Source organism: Anneissia japonica, unplaced genomic scaffold (genome assembly GCF_011630105.1).
Source record: "Anneissia japonica isolate Jap-2015-1 unplaced genomic scaffold, ASM1163010v1 scaffold3174_len352767_cov145, whole genome shotgun sequence".
NCBI lineage: Eukaryota > Metazoa > Echinodermata > Crinoidea > Comatulida > Comatulidae > Anneissia > Anneissia japonica.
The window spans coordinates 93,989-115,678 of record NW_022695265.1 but is presented as its reverse complement, the minus strand read 5'-3'; the positions used below and the strand labels follow the sequence as shown (position 1 = coordinate 115,678).

The 21,690-nt window shown below is 32.6% G+C and overlaps 1 protein-coding gene across 1 annotated transcript in view; it reads left to right on the top strand.

Moving 5' to 3' along the window:
- Nucleotides 1-21,690, top strand: part of LOC117101452 (arylsulfatase I-like) — a 33,743-nt gene that overhangs the window by 7,165 nt on the left and 4,888 nt on the right. Inside the window, exons 2-6 of the mRNA XM_033241428.1 lie at nucleotides 7,587-7,773; nucleotides 15,172-15,332; nucleotides 16,963-17,176; nucleotides 17,381-17,633; nucleotides 18,243-18,403. Coding sequence (XP_033097319.1) covers nucleotides 7,587-7,773; nucleotides 15,172-15,332; nucleotides 16,963-17,176; nucleotides 17,381-17,633; nucleotides 18,243-18,403 — 976 coding nt within the window. The remainder of the gene's footprint in view (nucleotides 1-7,586; nucleotides 7,774-15,171; nucleotides 15,333-16,962; nucleotides 17,177-17,380; nucleotides 17,634-18,242; nucleotides 18,404-21,690) is intronic.

The window sequence follows — 21,690 nt, the reverse complement described above, 5'->3', positions numbered from 1 at the left end:
ATATATATATATATATACACCCCCATACATATACACAGGCCCATACATACACATATACATACATATACATTCTTTAACACGACGCAATAATTACACTTTTTTGTTTTCTTAATTATTTTATTTTCATATACTTTTTTTCTTATATATAAAAAATAGAAAGAGGCGTATTATATTGATAATTATACGGTATTATATTTTACCGTTCTCGATAGAAGAGCATGATGATAATTGTGTAATAATATTAATAATATTATTAATTATTAATTTAATCCTTGTTTTTTATTTATATTGGCCTAGGCCTATTTTTTAATTTTTTTTAATGGTTTTAAATAGTGCGTATATGCACCAACTTCTAAAATTTGAGTACAATATTATCTCGTATCTTTCATCTATTAATATTGTTTTTCTTATGGAGTAAACTCCACTAGACAAATCATTGTTGCCCATTCGATACATTATTCGTATTTCCAGTATAATTTTTTTTTTTAAGTTATTCTTTTTTACACATTTTTTTAAATTCATTCATTTTGTATATACATTTACATTCATCAACACAATACAAGTATTCTAAGTATTGCTGTTACCTATGAAAGAAGAGTACATGTTTCTGAACATTTATTGCGTAAATAGATATATAAATATGCTAAATGTATAAAGATGATTTTTTACGTACGGTATAACTACTTGTCTTAATTAATAATGACATCATTTTTATGGTAATATGGTACGTCGGACATTGTTATTTTTTGATAATTAACAGTTTTCTAAATAGTTTCATTCTCACATACAATTCAGAATCGAGCAGTGCTTTTAATAATTTTATTTTACCCACTGCTGCTTTGATAACGGCAGCTTTGTATAGGCAAAAACAAGCAACTGTGTAAATATTGTTAACATAATTGTTATCAGTACCTAGCACAATATCATTAAAAGCTGCAGTATATCCAAACTCTGGTTTAATCATTCTGTCTATTTCATTCCAGACATATTTTGCATTTAAACAACCCCAAAAGAGATGATAATCATCTTCTTTAATATTCGGATTACAAAATAAGCAGCAGTCATTGTCGGAGAGTTTCCATTTAAAAAGTCGTGAACGTGTGGTTATTGTACAATGCCTTAATTTGTAACTAAAATTTGCAAGCTTTTTCTCAACAATGTTTTTTACCTTTCTTAGCAAGACCATTTCACAATGATTATCTGGAATATTTAGGAGGCGTTCCCATTTAGATTGGATTTTACAAGGTTTTTCCGAGAAACATTTTACAATGCACTTATAAATATTTTTTGTATTCATTCAATATGTACATTCAATATTATTTTTGCCACAGGTTTCAGTCTGGTTGGAATTGTCAATTAATAACTTCCAGGCATGTGGTATAGCTGATAGCACTCTTTTCCAGTCAGATATCCAATTATGCCTTGATTGTAATTTTTCAACGATTTCATCAGCTTTTAAAAATCTATTACCCTTAACAATATAACTTATTTTGACAAAACCTGATTTAACCCAGGATTTGAAGAATAAAGACTTTTTATTTAATACCACATTTTTATTCATCCATATTACTTGATCACATATATCTTCATAAGTGTCACAATTTTGTGAACTAGATTTATTTAACATGCATAGTGACCTTAAGATATTTCGGTAAAATGTTGGCACTTTTGTATTAATTGTATTATATAAGTCATTTATATTAGTTACTTTTGTGAAAATATCTTTACAACCCAATTGTTCTAGATAGTAAAGCGGTATTTGCTTCCATCTTTCCTGTGTGTTTTTATTCAATAATTTTTTAAACCAAGTAATATGTAATGACATAATCCTTGCTTCTAGGCATGGCATTTTCATCCCTCCGTTCTTAATCTCCTCATATAATATACTCCTTTTTATCTTTTCACTACCTTCCCAGATAAAATCAAATATGGTTTGGTATAGCTGATAGCACTCTTTTCCAGTCAGATATCCAATTATGCCTTGATTGTAATTTTTCAACGATTTCAACAGCTTTTAAAAATCTATTACCCTTAACAATATAACTTATTTTGACAAAACCTGATTTAACCCAGGATTTGAAGAATAAAGACTTTTTATTTAATACCACATTTTTATTCATCCATATTACTTGATCACATATATCTTCATAAGTGTCACAATTTTGTGAACTAGATTTATTTTAACATACATAGTGACCTTAAGATATTTCGGTAAAATGTTGGCACTTTTGTATTAATTGTATTATATAAGTCATTTATATTAGTTACTTTTGTGAAAATATCTTTAGAACCCAATTGTTCTAGATAGTAAACCGGTATTTGCTTCCATCTTTCTTGTGTGTTTTTATTCAATAATTTTTCAAACCAAGTAATATGTAATGACATAATCCTTGCTTCTAGGCATGGCATTTTCATCCCTCCGTTCTTAATCTCCTCATATAATATACTCCTTTTTATTTTTTCACTACCTTCCCAGATAAAATCAAATATGGTTTTCTTTACTTTTTTTATTATGTGTTGTGGAGTTTCAATTATACTTGCTAGGTAGGTCAATTTCGATAATGCTAATGTATTTAAAATACAAATTTTACCGCTCATGGTCAAATTTCTCTTTGTCCATTGTTCAAGCTCATTTTCGAGCTGTATTACTCTTTCATCCCAATTTTTTTGAGTGCAAAGACTTTTGTTATACGCAATGTATACTCCTAGTATTTTGAAAGAATCTCTCCATTGAATATTTCCTGGTTGCTCTTTTTTATTTTTCCATTTTCTGAGCCACATTGCATTAGTTTTTTGTTTATTTAATTTCAATTTTGCTATATTACAAAATTCATCTACTGTTTGCAGACTTCGATCAATGCTGTTAAATGTACTGACGAACAATACTGTATCGTCTGCTAACTGGGATATTTTTACTTCATGTTCGTTATCTTTATTTATTTTTTGGAGTTTAATTCCTTTAATATTGTTATTTTTACGGATTTTAGTAGCCATAATTTCTGCTATAATGATGAATAATAATGCAGACAGAGGACATCCTTGTCTAATTCCCCGTTGCATAATAAATTTTTCGGACATCCAACCGTTATTAATTACACAGCATTCAGTATTTGCATATAATGTTTGTATCCAGCTAACAAAAGAATCGCCGAAATTGTATTTTTTTTAACCTGAAATCGTGAACCTCCTACTTACGCTGTCAAAAGCTTTCTGGAAATCTAATGAAATCAGTGCACCTTCAGCTTCGGTAGCGCATGTATATTCCATTAGGTCTTCGATTAATCGAATATTTTCTCCTCCTAAGCGCCCTTTAATATATTCTTTTTGGTCTGTATCTACTATTGATTTAATTATTTCTTGTAAAATAATCATAGTTAGAAGGTTTGGGTACTAAGTACTTTTCCGAAAAATGAAATTTATTTTAATTTGTTTGTTTATTTTCTCATCTGGATTTTTTTATCTGTATTTTTTTGAACTTTCAATTTTTAGCTTAAGATGTAATTTTGTGCAATTTTCTTGTAAATTTCTCTATTCCATTTCATACTGTAATTTTATTAATCAATTTGTAATTTTGATGTAATTTCTCGCAATATATTTGTAAATTTCTCTTTTCATTTTTATACTGTAATGTTATTTATCAATTTATCTTTCGCTTGTTTGTATTTTTCTATATATTTATATGTATTATAAGACATCCTGTAATTGGCTTCCGCTGTTGGATGATTTTCAAAATAAATAAATAAATAAAAATAAATATCGATCCCGAAATACATGTAGGCCTAGGCTCTATCTGCACTGCAGGGTGTGTGTGTTGTGTTGAGTGGGTGTCTGTGTGTACTGGTGGTCGTGACTCTGCGGCCTTGACCTAGTTAGAGAGGCAGGATTTAATGTTTTTTTCATGGGATTATGTACCAATTATTATAGGCTAGACATATATAAATGTTGACTTAAAACATGTAGTATGATTTACTAACTAAATTAATATACATATATTTTTAAATTTTTCAGCAAACGTGTGAATCTTGCAAGTTGCAGTTACCTTGCTAGAATTCTATGTTCTTTGATGAGATGTAGTAAATCAGCCATAGCCTCTAACATGTCAATGAACCAAGCAAAGTCTTGTTGACTGCTGCCAAGAAAGCTTTACTAGCAATGCTAAATAAATATTAATATTTATAAATTTATATTTACAGTATCAGTATATTAATTTTTCAGCAAACGTGTGGATCTTGCAAGTTGCAGTTACCTTGCTATAATTCTATGTTCTTTGAATAAATGTATTAAATCAGCCATAGCCTCTAATGTGCCAATGAACCAAGCAAAGCCTTGATGACAGCTGTCGAGAACACTTTACTAGCAAAATTCTAAATAAATAAATAATATTATAAATTTATATTTTAGGCCAACTGCAATGTGTAAACAAATGTAAAATTGTTAAATAAAAGTAAACAAATTGATGAAAATTGTTTGATGTTTTCTTCATTTTGTGTAATACTTTCATGTTGCACAGCGCGTCGTAAGGCGTCACAGCGAGTCGCTACAGGAGGCGATCGTTTCAAATTACAATTACAGTCAATATACAAATAAAAACAAAACGTGACAACAAAAAGGAAACAGCAAAAATGCAATTAAAATAGAGAAAGAGAAAAAGTTTTACCTATAATCCCATTTCCTTTCGCAATTTAATAGCTTGTTTTATGAAGGTTGTACGGCCGGCCAGAATAACATTATAGTCAGTAGACTTCATAACATTGATAAAGTTTATATAATCGTTATATTGGTTGAGAGATTTTAGTAACCGCTGGTGATTCGATGGTTTTAAACAAGAATTGATTGATGACGTATGAAACGAAATAAATTGATAACGTCACTTTTTATCTTCCTTAAATAATAAATAATATAAATAATAATAATAATAATAATAATAATAATAATAATAAAACAATTAAATAAATTAAAACTCTAGGAAAAACATACGAATAGGCCTAGCCGTTACTGAATTCACGTAATCTTTATACATCTGTAGTGTATATACTTCGAAGAAATTTTTGATAAGAGTATCAGTTCTGTTTGTTCAAATATATCGAAACAATTCTCTCTTGTCTGCAAGATACAGATAAAAAAAAACTCCTATAGAATGGGTTTCTACAAGCCTATTACCGACTACATAGACTCCAAGATTGTTGAGAAGGCTAAGGCAACTATGCGACGTTTTATGCAGCCTACCAAAAATAGAAAGTTGAAATCGGGCCAAACGTTAGCACATCGTTCACGCCAAATTGTATTCCTGTAGAGAATAGAAAAACTGCCAAACGTATCCAGCTATCGGAAAAGAGACACGTTGCTGTTCATCAATGGTGACCAGTCATGCGTTTGCATCCGAGACTATTACAAAACAGCGGAAGGTGGTGACGTTAAACCAAGTAAAAAAGGCATTAATCTTCCAATCAGTCAATGGTACGAAATGCTAAATCGAGCAGCGAGGTTGAACAAATTTAAGTGGAATTAATGGTGAATGCGGTACAGGATCAGATGAAAACAATAACGGGAAACTTCTTGTAGACACTGAGGCTATTGGAGTTAACCAAATCAAAAAGAACTGTGATACCAATGTAACTGGCTGTATCCATTGATGATAACGTCGAGCATGATTGTCTTGAACATTGATGATAGACAGCCGAATATTCCGATGTTCTTGTAGAACTAGATACATGTAATCAGGGATACTGATTTTATCATCCAAAATTGTGATCAGATCAAATATCTTTACCATTTATCTCACACAGTTGGGGAAGCGTTATATCAGTAATCGACCATAACAATGCGAGGGATTGAAGGAATTATTAAGAGCGTTATGTTAAACGAACACTTAATGCATAAATTTGTATTAATGCAAATTATATGATGATTTTTATATTATTCGTTTGCTAGAAAGAAAATAAATGAAAAGCTATTCCTTATTTCTGAAACAAAACATATGACTCTCTCTGAAGACGATGACGATGTCGACTATGATGGATGGTGATGATAGCGACTATGGTAGTGACGATAGAAGTATCAATTTGTAAAACAAACTTTAAAGCACATAACAATTCTAACATCACTGTAAATATCACACTGACTCATCAAACAATTTGAAATAAACGGTTCAAGGAATTGCCGAACGCAAGACAGTAAAGCACAGTGGAACTAAACAGAATTACTATAACACAAAAACCTTTAAAAAGATGCTCAATTAAAATGTATCAATATTAAAAATGCTATCGTAAAAAACATAATACAAATGAAAAAAATAATGAAAGGAATTGCAGATGTTGGGAGTTTGAATCATTAGAATTAGAAGAGATTTGAAACATACGAAACGTAAGAAAAATATGAAACAGTTATTCCAAAAAAACTGAAAAAAAAGTAAAAATGTAAAATTTATAAACTATTTCTAAACATAATTTTATAATATAAATAAAAAAAATTAAATAAAACAAATAAAGCAAACTCATTTGAAGAAGATATAAATATACGATTACAAAAAAAACCAATATAAAAATTTAAAAAATTTGAGCAATGATAGATTCAAGTAGGTCTGTAAAATATTGAAATAAGAGAATAATTGAAAACACATGTAAACGTATTCATTTGCAATACGAAAATAAGGAATTGTTAAATCTGTAAAATATAAACTTTAGTTAAGTTCTAATCATCAAATTAATAAATATCACACTGACTCCTCCAAAAATATGAAATAAACGGTTTAAGCAATTATTAAGCGAAGTACATGATTTTCTTTCTAACCCAGAAGTTATTGTCAATGATACAAACTTAATAAATGATAATTTAGCAGAAGTGAAATATGAGCGTGGGGAACAAGTGTCACTGTAGATAGAAAAGTGAAGAGTGAACGTTTATCGCTGCTTTCACAACCGCTACCGCTAGACTGAAGTTATATGATTTGCTAGATAAGTTACCTGACCGTGTCCTTTACTATACTACCGATTCTTTCGTTTTTGTTACTAACACAACCAGGAAGAATGGCAACCTCCAATTGCTGATAATTTGGGTGAACTAACAATGAGATAGGGCCTAAAGCTAGAAAATTTATTACGTGCTATGTGTCTGGTTGTCCTAAAAATCACGCCTATAAACTTGACTTGGGAAAGACGGTTTGTAAAGCAAAGGGATGCACTTTACATTTCCAAAATTCAACAAAGATAAATTTCGAAATGGTTAGCAGTATGGTTGGGGTATTGGGCCAGAAAAAAATACGACATCTGAGTATAATAGAATAACTAGGAAAACCAAATCGAGAAAAACTGTAAATCAATCCACGACTAAAGAATATAGGGTTGTATATGGTAGGAGAATTATTATTGACGATTATAAAACTGTATCGTATGGATATGTTTGGTAATATTATTAAACGTTTTTCTCTATGAAGTATTGTAAGCATCTATGTTGATAAAAAATATTGTACTTGACGAAAATTAAAACTATAAAGCGTTTGTGTACTGAGGCTCATTGATTTTCATTCTTGATATGTTACCTTTTGTACCTAAATTACCTAAATTTATATTTTAAATGTCTACGTGTAGATTCGAACAGGGCTTCAGCATGGAATTATCGAAGACGACCATACACGCTGTCTCCCTCTTGATGAGGTTACAATAGCTGAAAAGATGAAAGAAGCAAATTATACAACCCACATGGTGGGAAAATGGCACCTTGGCTTCTACGAAGACGGTTGTATACCAACTAACAGAGGGTTCGATACATTCTTAGGTAAGGAAAATTATTATTACTCTAAAAAAAGAAAATTAAAAAATAAATAAAAAATTTAATTTATCTTAGGTTAAAGGAAAATTATTATTACTCTAAAAAAAAAATAAACGCCTTCGGCCACCGTTTGTGGGGCTTTGAGTAGCATAAATAAATATTGCTAACTATATCTCAATAAATATTTTTTAATTCATTTATTGTGCTATTACTGGCATCTCTGAATACATAATTATGTAATATTTCATCATTTCAAGAAGCAATGAGTACCTCAATATCTCAACATAATATTGTATTTTTATTATTTACATTATTTATTTACACAAGCGATTACTATTCCAGCACCAGAAATTGGTTCAGGGTGGTCTAAGAATCATTTTCGGCTTGGTAATGGTAACATATTTTCAAAATGTGGCGAAAGGTCAGGGTCAAATGTCAAAGCTATAAGGTCCTTGTATCCCTGTAACCATAGGTGGTAGAGAGTTCAATTTGGTGCCAAATTGTTTGGAATATGCATATTTCTATTTGCTCTAATAGAACATTTTGTACCACCAGTGGTTGTGGAAATATAAAGACAATATGGCTATGACCTTGAAGCATCTTAAAGGTCAGAAACGGCGTTTCCGGTCATTATTTTTAGCAAAATATTCTATTAGAGCAAATAGAAATATGTATGTTCCGAACAATTTGGCACTAAATTCAACTCTCTACCACCTGTGGTTGAGGAGATACAAGGACCCTATAGCTTTGACCTTTAACCTTTTGACCTTTTGCCACATATTGAAAATATGTTACCAAGCCAAAAATGGTTCTTGGACCACCCTGAACAAATTTCTGAAGTCAAATTCTCTGCACCTCAATGTGCATACAAAACCTGGTCTGCTGGCTTCTAGGGTATACTGTATTCGTATTTTCATGGAACTGGTATTTTCAACAGTTTGATGTGTGTGTCTCGCTCGCGGAGAACCAGGCAGCTGAACAAAAGCCTAATGCGCATGCATAGAAAGGCAATAACGTAAGAAATAATGGTACCGAGCTTATCTTTTCATAGTTTATTCCGATAAATAGGCCTATACCCCTCTCTTATCTTGTCGGAAAAAATGATTGATCAAAGGGCAATTCTACGTTGTATGTCCTTCTTATTAATAGGTCCATGGTATCTATGGTCTGATGTATAGAGCATAAACACAATAACGATATAAATGTTGTAAGAACTGATAGATTATACTCTACATTGGTATATTTCTACTAATGTAATAAGCCTAAATATAGATAAATAATAATAACAGTAATACTCGAATCTCTATGAAATGTTTTCTGGCGTAATTCGAACCTGCCACTTCTTGCTATCAAGGCGAGTATCATATCATCATAGAGAAAATAGAAAAATAGAACAAAATATGTCTTTATTGTGTTTATGCTCTATACAGGCCTATATGAAGTATGCATAAATATATATTCAGACTTACCTTATCTATCTAATAATTACCCATAGCATATATCTAATGGTACAGTCTTACGCCTGCTATTTTTTGTAATTGATGAAGCAGAAAGTCAACTGAGATCATCGGATTGTCAGGGCTTTGGAGCCAAAAGGCCGCAGTATAATTACAAATATAATAAATATAAAAAAAGTAAAATGTATTTAAAAAAAAAGTGAGCTAGCATTTGACAGAAAGCTACATAATCTATAATGCAAAGCATTCACCAGTGTGGTTCAGTTGTCCATGTCTGTTGGGAAGGCCTGATATAAATATCTACAGAGGTGTATTATATTTTGTTTGTGTTTTTAATGTATGTTACCTAACTCTGTATTTATAGAAATTAATGTCTATTTTATTTATCTTCCATGCTGTTCTATAAAAAAAAAATACATATTTCCTTATTTTTCTTTTCATTTTCTTTAACAATTAAAATTTAATTTAAATTAATTAATTAATTAATTTAATTTAACTTAATTTTAAATCGAGAAAAAACAGTTATGTCCCTTGGAATCCGTGTAAATGAACATTTATGTGGCCCCCATATAAATTATATTTTAAATGAAATCACTAGATCAAGTGGTATTATCTACAAAGTTCAATATACAGTAGAACCACTCCTTTGGGATACCCCTATTCAGGGGACACTCCTATTAAGGGGACACTTTTCCATGAAACGAGAGGCGATATATATCTGTTAACACTGAGGGGACACCCCATGTGTGCGAAATGGTCAAACAACCCTTATTAAGGAGACACTTATTTTTTTTTAAATTGTCTCACAACAAACACAACAGTCTCAAAATAAGAAAAATTCACTCAACTTTATATATTGACATGATTTTGAGCAACTTTATTAAGGAAATTTTATCACCTTTTAAACTATTATCAGCTTTCTACTACTTTTTGTCAAGGGCGAGCTTTTGTTAGACTACGTAATAATAATAATAATAATAATAATAATAAATTGTCCGTTTTAATGAAATTGTTCTATTATTTTAAAGTTGTTCTAGGCCTACTATTCTACTTCTCTGTTCCAGAGGTTTTTTGAATAAATTAAAATTTAAATTAATTGAAAATGAAATTTGAATTTTCTTCCAAAATCTCAGTGGCCTTAATATCGGTAAGCCATCCTGCATGTGTTACTTCGTATAAACCAATCTTGTCAATTTTGACTCTTAACCATGGGGATTTCTTTGTCTTCGTTTTTCGTGCACTTTCAGCATTCTAGTTCATTCATTAACATTGCATCATGAAACAATATTTGGAACATATAAAATTATTGTTTTTACATTTTTTATTTTTTTATTACATTTCTACTGATTTCATATTCTAAATGAAATGTATTTTCATTGCAAATTATTGCTATGAATTAGTTATAATTCTACTGTCACTAATTATGTTAATAAAAAATACAATTATAAAGGTTTGTATCATCGTTATATGAAACATGCCAAAAAGCTATATTAAAGGGGACAATTTCACGTTTTTGGTTAGTGTCCCTTGAATAGGGGTACCCTATTCAGGAGACACTCCTATTAAGGGGACACTTTTTTTGGTCTTCATAATAGGGGTTCTACTGTATTTTCTTAGGGATATACTTTTACATTTATTCAATGTGCACGTGTTTTGTTTACCACACCTCTAATATTGTAATATAATGTGGGGGAATGAATATTCTACTAACATATAACAACTATATATATTACAAGGCGAATTGCTAGAATGATCACAAAAAATATGTACGATCTAAATAAAGTTGCATGCTTTATGCTCACATATCATCTTCAAGAACTCCCATCCCCAATTGGAAAATTTACTGATTCAAAAACAAACATTACGAAACGCTAACAAGATGTACATCCCACTAGACTAAAAAAAAAATCAATATTTATTGAAGAATTTATTGGAAAAAACTACTGACCACCCTAAAACCAAGTTAAATGACATCACTCCAACATTAACAAGAAATATTAAAAAGATGATATTTGAAACATATTAGATTGTTATTATTTAATATTCAATTTTTATATATATTATTTATTAACTACACAGTAGTTAAATTGTATAATTCAATAGTTTACCTGTTTTCAGGTTATGGTTGGCAGTACCTATAGCCCCATAGTTGGGTCATTTCTGTCGATTCCGCGACCGTGGAGAGGCTAACTTAGTTTTTCAGTGGATTTGTCTTCCTTGTGGGTATAATAACAAAAATAGCTTGGGTGTCCCTCGCAAAAGTGTGGGCATAACCCGTGAGAGCCCTAAATCCAAAATGGCCGCCTTCCGCCATTTTAAAATTTATTATTTCAGTGTTTTGGCTTACATGGCTGCTTTAGTGCATAGATTTAGAGGTTTCAGGAGTCAATGATTTCATTTTTGATGTCGGATTGATGATTTGACCTAGTTTTGATCTTCAAATCCAAGGTGGCCGCCAATTTCTATTTAAAATCTTCATTTTTTTTGGTAAAATCATCATAGTGCCCCTATAAAAGGCTTAATGAAAGCTCAGATCATGCTGAATTGACTGACAGACAATAAAACTACAATTAATTATATAGAGGTCATCTTAGAAGTCAAAGGTCAACATTTGTGGTTGATTTAAAATGAAGTTATTTGTTTTGTTGCTTTATAAAATTCCATTTTACTGTACTGTTTATATCTAGGAATTCATATTTAATGTCTGATTGATTTGGATTTGACCTTCAAATCTAAAAATGCGGCTGATGTCATCACATGTGTCAAATGTCAATATTAATTAATAAAAAGAAGCTTTTTTAGTTACATTGGTTATAAAATTCCTGTGTACTGTACTGTTAATATATTCTGGAATTCACATTTGATGAACCTTTGATTGACCTTCAAATCTAAATTTCTGTTGAGGTCATCTCAGGTGTCAAAGGTCAGCATTTCTGGTTAATGGAATATAAGTTTTTAGCTAGTTACATTGGTTATAACATTCTAGTGTAGTAGTGTACTGTTAATATCCAGTAATTTTTCGTTTGAGGTCCAATTGATTTTAAAGTTTTGACCTTAAAATCCAAGAATTCTGCTAATTTTCAGCTCACGCAGTCAAATGTTCAAGTTCAAGTTCATCTCAGAAGTTAAAAGGTTACAATTGTAATATATTCTAATTCTAATACTAATTTCCTGAATTATCAACTAAAGAAAGTAAGTTATTTCTTAAACAATAGGCTGCTACTCCTCATCCGAGTCTACTGTACACTCATTGCTGTTTCTCAAAATAGTCACTAGTGAGCTGGTGCAGCAAGGGTGGCAGAGTACTGGTGAACAATTCAAGATTTCTTAACCATGACAAATGGAGGACGGATGCTAGTTTAGCAACTTAAAATGGCACTAGCAATATGTGATGCAGTTTGTCCTTGTTCAAATGGTGCAATGTGTCTTCATCAGGTGGAAGGCCGGCTGTACTCTTCTCAGTTTACGCCCCTTGAAACGTAAGGGTACCCTACAAATTGGCCCATACGAGAAAGAGCTGCTTTGCACCCTAAATCCATAAGGATCCGAAAAATTTGGCCTAAATAACCTTATGTGCCCTTTAAAGGATATATTTGGCCCCTTAGGTTTGCATTTGGTTTATTTGGAACCCATATGGGTTTGAACAAATTAATTCATGTGCTATATCTGTTTTTTTCTTCAGAGCTGTACAGGGGCTGAAATGTAACCTAGGTAAAAATTCCAGTTGGAACTAAAACCACATTGGGTGTTGTGTTTTTTCAGCTGGACCCAGTTTCAACTGGTCTTCAATTGGTCACAGCTCCTTCTTCTTGTGTAAAATAATAATGGATTTAATCGACTTCTGTAGACAAAAATACACTGAGTTCAAGATATACAGACCATAATTTCTTTAATTAAAGAACATCAACTGGAGAGGACAAAAGATTTCATCAGCTTTGTCTTCATCCTTTAACTTTCATGCACTCGATTTAGCAGTTTCCTCACCTCAGGAATTATTAATCACCTTCTTCGATTTTTTCTGTACCCAAAATACCCAAATGTGTGGTCATTGCCAGTGCCTACAAAGAAAGGTATGATGGTATTTGTGGTATCTTCAGTAAGCACTGACCATGTCTTTGAATTTGGGAAAAATATTTGGTGTGTATATTGTTATGTGTAGATATGTTGCTACCCATTGATCATGCACATCATCCTTGATAGTTACTGTAGAAAAGAAACACATGTCATGATAAGTTTGATGGGCCATACAAGAGCTTGGCATGAGTTTATAATGGTGCATATTTATTCTTTTCGAGTAGTCACTCCAGTGGCACTCTGAGCCATCCCTCATTTTGCCATATCAACGACTGATAGAGTATGACATTTTCCACAGTGTCCAAGCCCAAAGACATTCAAATGAAGTGAGGTTTATTCTGAAAACAAGGTAAAACTGCAGAAGCTTGAGGGATTAAAATTTGTTAAAAACACAAATTTGGTGACACCGTTTACTGTGGGGTAAGAACCAGAGCACTGGTGTGGCAAGCAAAGAGTATGGATTCAGAGTCAGATACAATACTGCTCTCAGCCTATGCCAATTTATAATAGAGATACACTGAAGAAGTTGTACTAGACAGACGTGTATCCAACGCTTATGTTCCGTTCCAAGTTAGGACGTATCAACTTCTAGGTGATCTACCGATGTGATGCTCTCTGAAGCGAGGGAGCATTTACTGTACGTCAGACTGAGGGTAAAAGTCTGGTGTTAAAGGACAAAGTCAAAGTCAGACATTGTAAAATGAGACTTTTTGACCATTGAGAGCCAAGGTTTGTAACCTGTTACCTTCTGAGATGTACTTAGTGTAGTTTTTACTTGCATAAAATTTGAAAATTTTACACTTGTGAGATGAAAATCAGCAGTATGGATTTGAAGTTCAAATCTAAACTAATCGGACATCAATATGAATTCCTGGATATCTACTATACAGTACACTGGAACTAACTGGAATGTTATAGCCAATGTAAAGTAACTAGCTAAAAGCTTAATTTTCTATTACCTATAAATGCTGACCTTTCGGTACCTTTTTATTTGAAGGTCAAACCTAAATGTACATGAAGTATGAATTATTGAATGTTAACAGCACAGAACACTGGAATTTTATAAAATGGAACTACAATTGACCTTTAACCTCAAACATTGACCTCTGGCGTCCAAAGTGACCTCAGCACCATTTTAGATTTTAAAGTGGAACCTAAATAATTTGGAAATCAAATATGAATTTCTGTATATTAACAATACACTGGAATTTTATTATTTTAATTTTTTTTTTAACTAAAAGCTTCATTTTTTATTAACCCCAATTGTTAACATTTGACCTTAGAGATGACTACTGTATAATTAATTTTAGTTTTACTGTCCATCAGTCAATTCAGCTTGATCAGAGCTTTCATGCAATCCTTTTATAAGGCACTATGACGAATTTAAAAAAAAAGTGGTTTTTGACAAAAAAATTTGAGGCCATCTTGGATTTGAAGGTCAAATATTCGATGCGATATAAAAAATGAAATCCTGGACCCCTAAAACCCCTAAATCCTGCACTAAAGCAGCCGTGTAGGCCAAAACACTGAAATAATAAATTTCAAAACTGCGGAAGGTGGCCATTTTGGATTTAGGGCTCTCATGGGTTATGCCCACACTTTCGCGAGGGACACCCAAGCTATTTTTGTTATTATACCCTCAAGGAAGACAAATCCACTGAAAAACTAAGTTAGCCTCTCCACGGTCACGGAATTGCCAGAAATGACCCAACTACCAGTCCATTCTGCGTAATCAATTTCTTTTTTTCATTCCAATGTAACTGTAAAATTGTGTATGGTTTCAGCTGACAAGCAATCGCCTCTTTTGGAACCTACTGTATGTTTTGCCAATAAAGTTTATATGATATTTATTGAGTTTAATTTTGTGTAAAAGGCTATTTGACCGGCAGTGAAGATTACTACCATCATGACAAAAGCACTGGCTATGACTTCAGACGGAATGACGCTGTTGAATATAACTATAAAGGAATCTACTCAACATTTGTGTATGCTAAAGAAGCCATCGACATCATATCAAAGCATGATCCTGACAAGGTAGGCCTATTTCAATAATATTTTTATGTAATAGTCTTAAAGTTGTTATATACCGCCCTCTTTCTTCCCCACCCCTCATCTGACACTTCCTGTCCCATTACCAGCAGCAACACTGTCTTTCTATCACATGTTTTTGCCGAGTCATAATCTTCCTTATCATCTGAGAAAACTAATCAATAGTTTTCCCTTTTAAATCCATTTATACAGACCCACGAATTAAAGTTTGCTATCAAAGTTTTACAAGTCAAGCGAAGTCTGTATTATTTTAGTGTGCAACAACGCGAATAAACGCCCCCACGGTAGATCGTATCCATCAATTGCAGAATAACAGTAACATACATACACGGAGTTATTGGTCACTATAAAAATTATAACCAGCTGGACGTAGTACTAGTGGCGTAACGACAAGTCATGGGGCACGGGGACGTTAGAATGTTGGGGCACCTTACATAATTTTTAGCAAAATATTTTGCTCACGAAGTCTCACTGGATATACATTTTAAGACTTTATTCAGCACACATTGTTAATTTAATATTTGCGTACAACGTTTAGACCTACGCATTACATGTCATTAGCGTGAATTTACATGCTTTATCATTGACGTATTGATCTAAGCCCCATCGAAGCTTCGCCAATATAAGCATTATCAATCAATCGCTATATATTTTTGGATATTTTTTCCGCTTGCTATTAATCAGCCAAGTTTTGTTGTTTTTTGTTTACTTATTGTCAAGTGCAAAAAAAAAATAGTTTATTTGCGCTATATAAATCCATCTATTATTATTATTATTATTATTATTATTATTATTATTATTATTATTATTATCGTTAATGTTAGTAATATTGTTATATTTTATGGTACTATTAAAAAATAATAATAAAAAATATTAATAATATACTGTGAAAATTTACTTTGCTCATAAATTGACCTACGACTTTTGGATCACTTTTCTTTGTGTCGTATGTAGTCTTGAATATACCATTATAAAGTTGGTTAAGTAACCAAATGGATTGTTTTCATAATATGTAACTTCGATACCACGAATCATGTTGGTCTGATACAGTATACTATAATAAATCCAATCTGAATCAAACGTTCTTTATGGTCCAATCGACGGTACTGTAAGCATTAATCATTAATTTTCACATTGTCTTAACTACCAATGCCTATTTAACAGATTTCGGATTACTCAATTTTTAAATTTTAAGTCTGCATGACTGTCATTTTCGGACATATAATTTACTTTATAAAAAGACTATAGTTACTTGAGCAACCAACCATGGTGGGGCTGAGGTGAGTGTGGACTCTGGCCCATCTGTCAAGGAACAATGGACCACCTGTCAGGGAAAAGCTGGCGGCACCATCACTTGAATTCAGACCCAGATTTGGCATTTTATTTATTCACGTTAACATGTAATAAGCACGCATTATTAACCCTAAATTTAACACCATTAATACGTAGGCCTACTTTTAGCTGCCATGAGGAATTTATTAGTGGTGGCTAGCCATGAATTTTTCGCTGTCTCACATACGATATCTTGCTTCACGATTTATAGTATTTTGAATAATTGTTGCTACGTTTTGTTAAATTTTCTAAGTAGTAATAATATGCATCATTTTTACGACAGCCAATGTTCCTCTACATTTCGCTCCAAGCGGTTCACACACCTCTGCAGGTTCCTTCTGACTACACACTTCCTTACGTAGATACGATCAAGAATAAAAATCGACGGGTGTATGCTGGTATGGTAACGTGTATGGATGAGGCTATAGGTAACATTACTGGCGCAATTAAAGCTAATGGAGATATGTATGACAACACTGTCATCATTTTTTCAAGCGGTAGGTGTTTTCGGTTTTTTAATTCGCTTTACTTATGGTAAAGAGAAATTTAGCGGCCTAGGCCGGCTCTTAGGGGTGACAGCCGCCCAGGGCCCCTAAATTTTTACAAATTATGACAAAAAAATGGGAAAGAGACACATGAACACATCTTTTTACGAGCGACATGTTAAAAGTGTTTAATATATTATAATAATTGCAATGCAGATAATGGTGGCGCTAGACAAAATGAAGGCAACAACTGGCCGCTGCGTGGTTTCAAGAGCACGTACTTTGAAGGCGGTATACGTACTATTGGATTTGTTCACAGTCCACTGCTTAATGACCATGTCAAAGGAACAGTTAGCCATGAACTTATTCACGTCAGTGATTGGCTCCCTACGCTTGTGGAAGGTATAGCCGGTTGGACTACAAAAGGAACCAAGCCTCTCGACGGTGTTAACCAATGGGATACAATAAGGTAAAACAGATATCTCTCCTTGCAAAATGAAATTCTGGTCTGCATCAAATCAGATCTTCACTCCGAGCAAAAGCAATGTTGTTTTGTTTGTTCAAAAATTCGATTATATTTAATAATAAAATATAATATAAATTAAACTACGTGACCGTAACGCAAAATATGTTAATTTCTCGATCCTTTTGGAGGCTAAACCTGATGTCTCTTTTCTTGAACACTCTGGAGTTACATATGTTATAACTTATATCGTATACAATCTTATAATTTATAAGGTATACAATCGCTTTTATTCGTTTCACTCTATTGTGGGTTACAAACAGCGCATTTTTAGTGATTAGTGAAATAATTCAAGTCGGCAATTTAGCCTGATCTTAGACTGACTATAAAAATTTGCCTACGGGGGTATAATTTTAGTCGAGGTGTGCAGGATTGCTAGTGATATTCGAAGTTCATTTTAAGAATACGAAATGACGTAATTTTGAAGTGTTTTTTTTTTTTAGATAGAACTACGACTAAAGTTTGTTTTTAGGATACTGGGCTGGAATCTATCTAATTTCATAAAATAATACATAGTATGCATTGATGTGTTTTTCCTACTATTTATTCCTCCAGAACTGGAATTGCGTCGGCGCGAACAGAAATTCTTCATAATATCGATCCGTTACAGAAACTGACAGATGTCCAAAGGTCTAATTGGAGAGGACATCCGTTTGACGTAAGAATACAAGCCGCTATTAGGTTTGGACACATGAAGCTTATTACAGGAAACAAAGGTAAATAGAAATAATGATTTATTATTTTTATTTTTAATATTATTATTATTATTATTATTATTATTATTATTATTATTATTATTATTATTATTATATCCCGCCAGGAGATATATTTTTTAAGTCAAGTAAGTTTGTGTGTGTGTATGTGTGTCACGTTTTAGTGTTTTCATGTGTGATTTTTTTTTATGTACAACATAATCTCAAAAATGGCTGCACAGACATAATTAAAAATGAAAGGGAGTGTTAGGTATAACCCAATGAAAAACTAATCAATTGATATGAATGAAACTTTCGTGAATATTTAACCAAGTTACAAGAAAGACATTATCAAGTGTTGTTCACGATCGAAATTCGGGGTGAACTTGAGGGTCATTTAAATTTTTAAGGTCGTGCGTGACGTTTCTTGTGTTCAAAATATCTCAGAAAAACAGACACACAGATCTGAAATGGAAGATACAGGGAATGTTACGTATGACACAAGGATGAGGTGATTAAATTTTGGTATTATTATTGTTTTTGTTTTATTTTTATTATATCAGTTCAGTTAGTCATAATGTCAGCCATATTGCATTTCAAAATGGCCGACATGCAAAGCATATAAAATATCAATATCTCAGCATCTGAAACACTAATGATTATTATTATTAATTCTGGTCTTCAATCATTTACTTAATATACCATTTAAAAAATATATATATCTTGATACCATTTAGGATATTTTCAGATGATCACAGGTATTCCATTACAGGTCGTTCAAAGTAATTTTATGTAAAATAGAGTATAAAATATAAATAATAAAATAATTAATTTATTAAATATTATGAAACCCAGGGTCATAGCTTCAGTTTAGTCCAGGAGCCAAAACCCATCTACTTTCTGAAAATGCCCACTTGTTTAGTTAGTATACATGGAAATGCCATTAGAGGTTCTTCGAACTGTCCATGGGACATAAGTTCTAGAATAACAGGTCAGAGATGAGTAAGGTCATTCTGTGTAAAGTTTACTATGACACCATAATCTGGGATATAAACACTATATATATATATAATTTATATATATATAATTTATATAGGCCTATATAATTTATATATATATACTGTGTATATATATACTATATATACTGTGTATATATATACTATATATACTTACGTCGTCGGTCAGGAAGAGTGTCCCCCGCACTTGCAACCGCGAACTGGATCCGACGGGCTGATGAAGGTTGTGATCTGTGTCGGAGCGTCGTTCTTAGTCCTGTCCTTCCTGCCGTTCGTCTTCCTCGAATGGACGTTCGGCGCGAACAGGATGGCCGACGTCGCGGCGAACGTGCTCCGTTATCACTTCGACAGCGTCCTCTCGGAAATCAGACTTGCGCCTCCCGACTTCGAGACGTACGTGCGAGTGCTTGGCTACCGGGGCAAGGTGTCCGGGACGAAGTTGCCGCGCCAGTCGGTCGAGCGCGAGATGTTCTGGAGAAGGGTGCTCACGTGCCAGCTGTCCGCCATGTACTTGGAATGGGCGTACTCTGAGCCTGTCTCTTATACACATCTAGATGTGTATAAGAGACAGCTCATTCAGAGCCTAGCACCTGATGATTGAGGAAGTACCTCATGAAACAGCCTGTAGTGCAATAAAATGTTGAATTTGTAACCAAGCGTCATCTTGTTTTGATTTTATATATATATATATATATATATTAAATGCAACTGAATTTCTTGTTGAAATTTGATATTTTGAAGATGTTTTTACTTCTTGTTTTAAAATACTGAAAGGAGAGTTATTTCACTAATCTCTCAGAATTTGACCAATTAAATGACCATGACAGGACAACAAAAAAGGTAGACTGAAACTATTTACTATTTTTTGAAAGTTCATCCTGTTAAGGTCCTGGAACTGCCCATATGGCTAGACTAACAGGTCAGAGGTCAATAAAGGTCATCCAATTGTCTATCCAACATATTGTTTATGTTTATGTTTTAGGTATATTTTTTTGGTCACTTTGATACTTCGTTCAAAGTTTTTACTTGCTTAAAAATAATGAATGAACAGATATTGCACTATTTTATCTCATGATCTGACTCCATGATCTGCCCAAATAAATGAATATGACAGGACAACAAAAAGAAAGACTAAAACCATTTAATATTTTTGTAACGGTCAGGGGTCTTGAAACTGACTGTCTCATAGGACATAAACGCTACTGACCATATGGCCATTAGTTATAATTCCATGCATTTTGGCAGTGACGTTTGGTTAATTCTAGAATATTAGGTAGGACAAATAATTACAAATGTTTTTATTGTTTAATTTAACACATGAGATAACAAAATTTCAGTAATCACAGCCCAGTTGCACGTTCCATTAGAATGCAAATTAGTTAAATATGCAAATTAGTGTGGAAATGTAGAGTACTTATATTTTGGCACCTGAGGATTGGTTTCTTTTTCAAATTTTGCAGAATTTGCCACAAGTAACATTTGTTCTGAAAGACCCAAAAATGTCTTATTTATATTTTACCTTTTATTATGTTATTTCTTTTGGTATATGCAGTTTTTCAGTTTACCAGATGTTGCCATCTTGTTGATGAAAATGGCCTCAATATATACGTATTTTAATGGATTTTTATTCAAGTTTATAAGAAGGTATTTTAAAATACAAAATTCAAAAAATCCAATTCTGGTTAACGGTATAGGACTAATTTATATGTGTGGAATATTAGATTTAGCTTCATGGTTTAATTCCGTGAACAACAGATTCTTAGTAGGATCCTCAGCTGAGTGTCACCTATCACAAAAAGTTCCTGTCCAATCATCTCAGTACGTCCCGAGTGTTGGACCAGCGGCACTAATAAGTGCTATATCTTGCTTGTAAATTTAAACATACACAACTGCTCTTCTGCATACATACCTACACACACCCACCCACACACCCACACACACACACACGCACACCCGCAAACACGCGCGCACACGCACACACACACCCACATACATACATACATACATATACATATATATATATATTGAAAATGTAGGACTTGTAGAACTGGGTATTATCACTCTACAGACTGTTTCGTGCTAATGCAATCTTCAGGAGTAAGAGAATACAAGGATTGTGTGAGTATATGAATGCTAAGACAGATGAAAATGCAAATGAGTTAAATGTTTTTTAAGTAGTTATTTGTTGTTGTGCCTGCATTTAGACAATAGCTCGGTTCTTTTGTTTAGTATTGACTGTTTGTCTGAATATATTATGGATATATATTTATGGATCAATAATATCCTCTTTTTTGT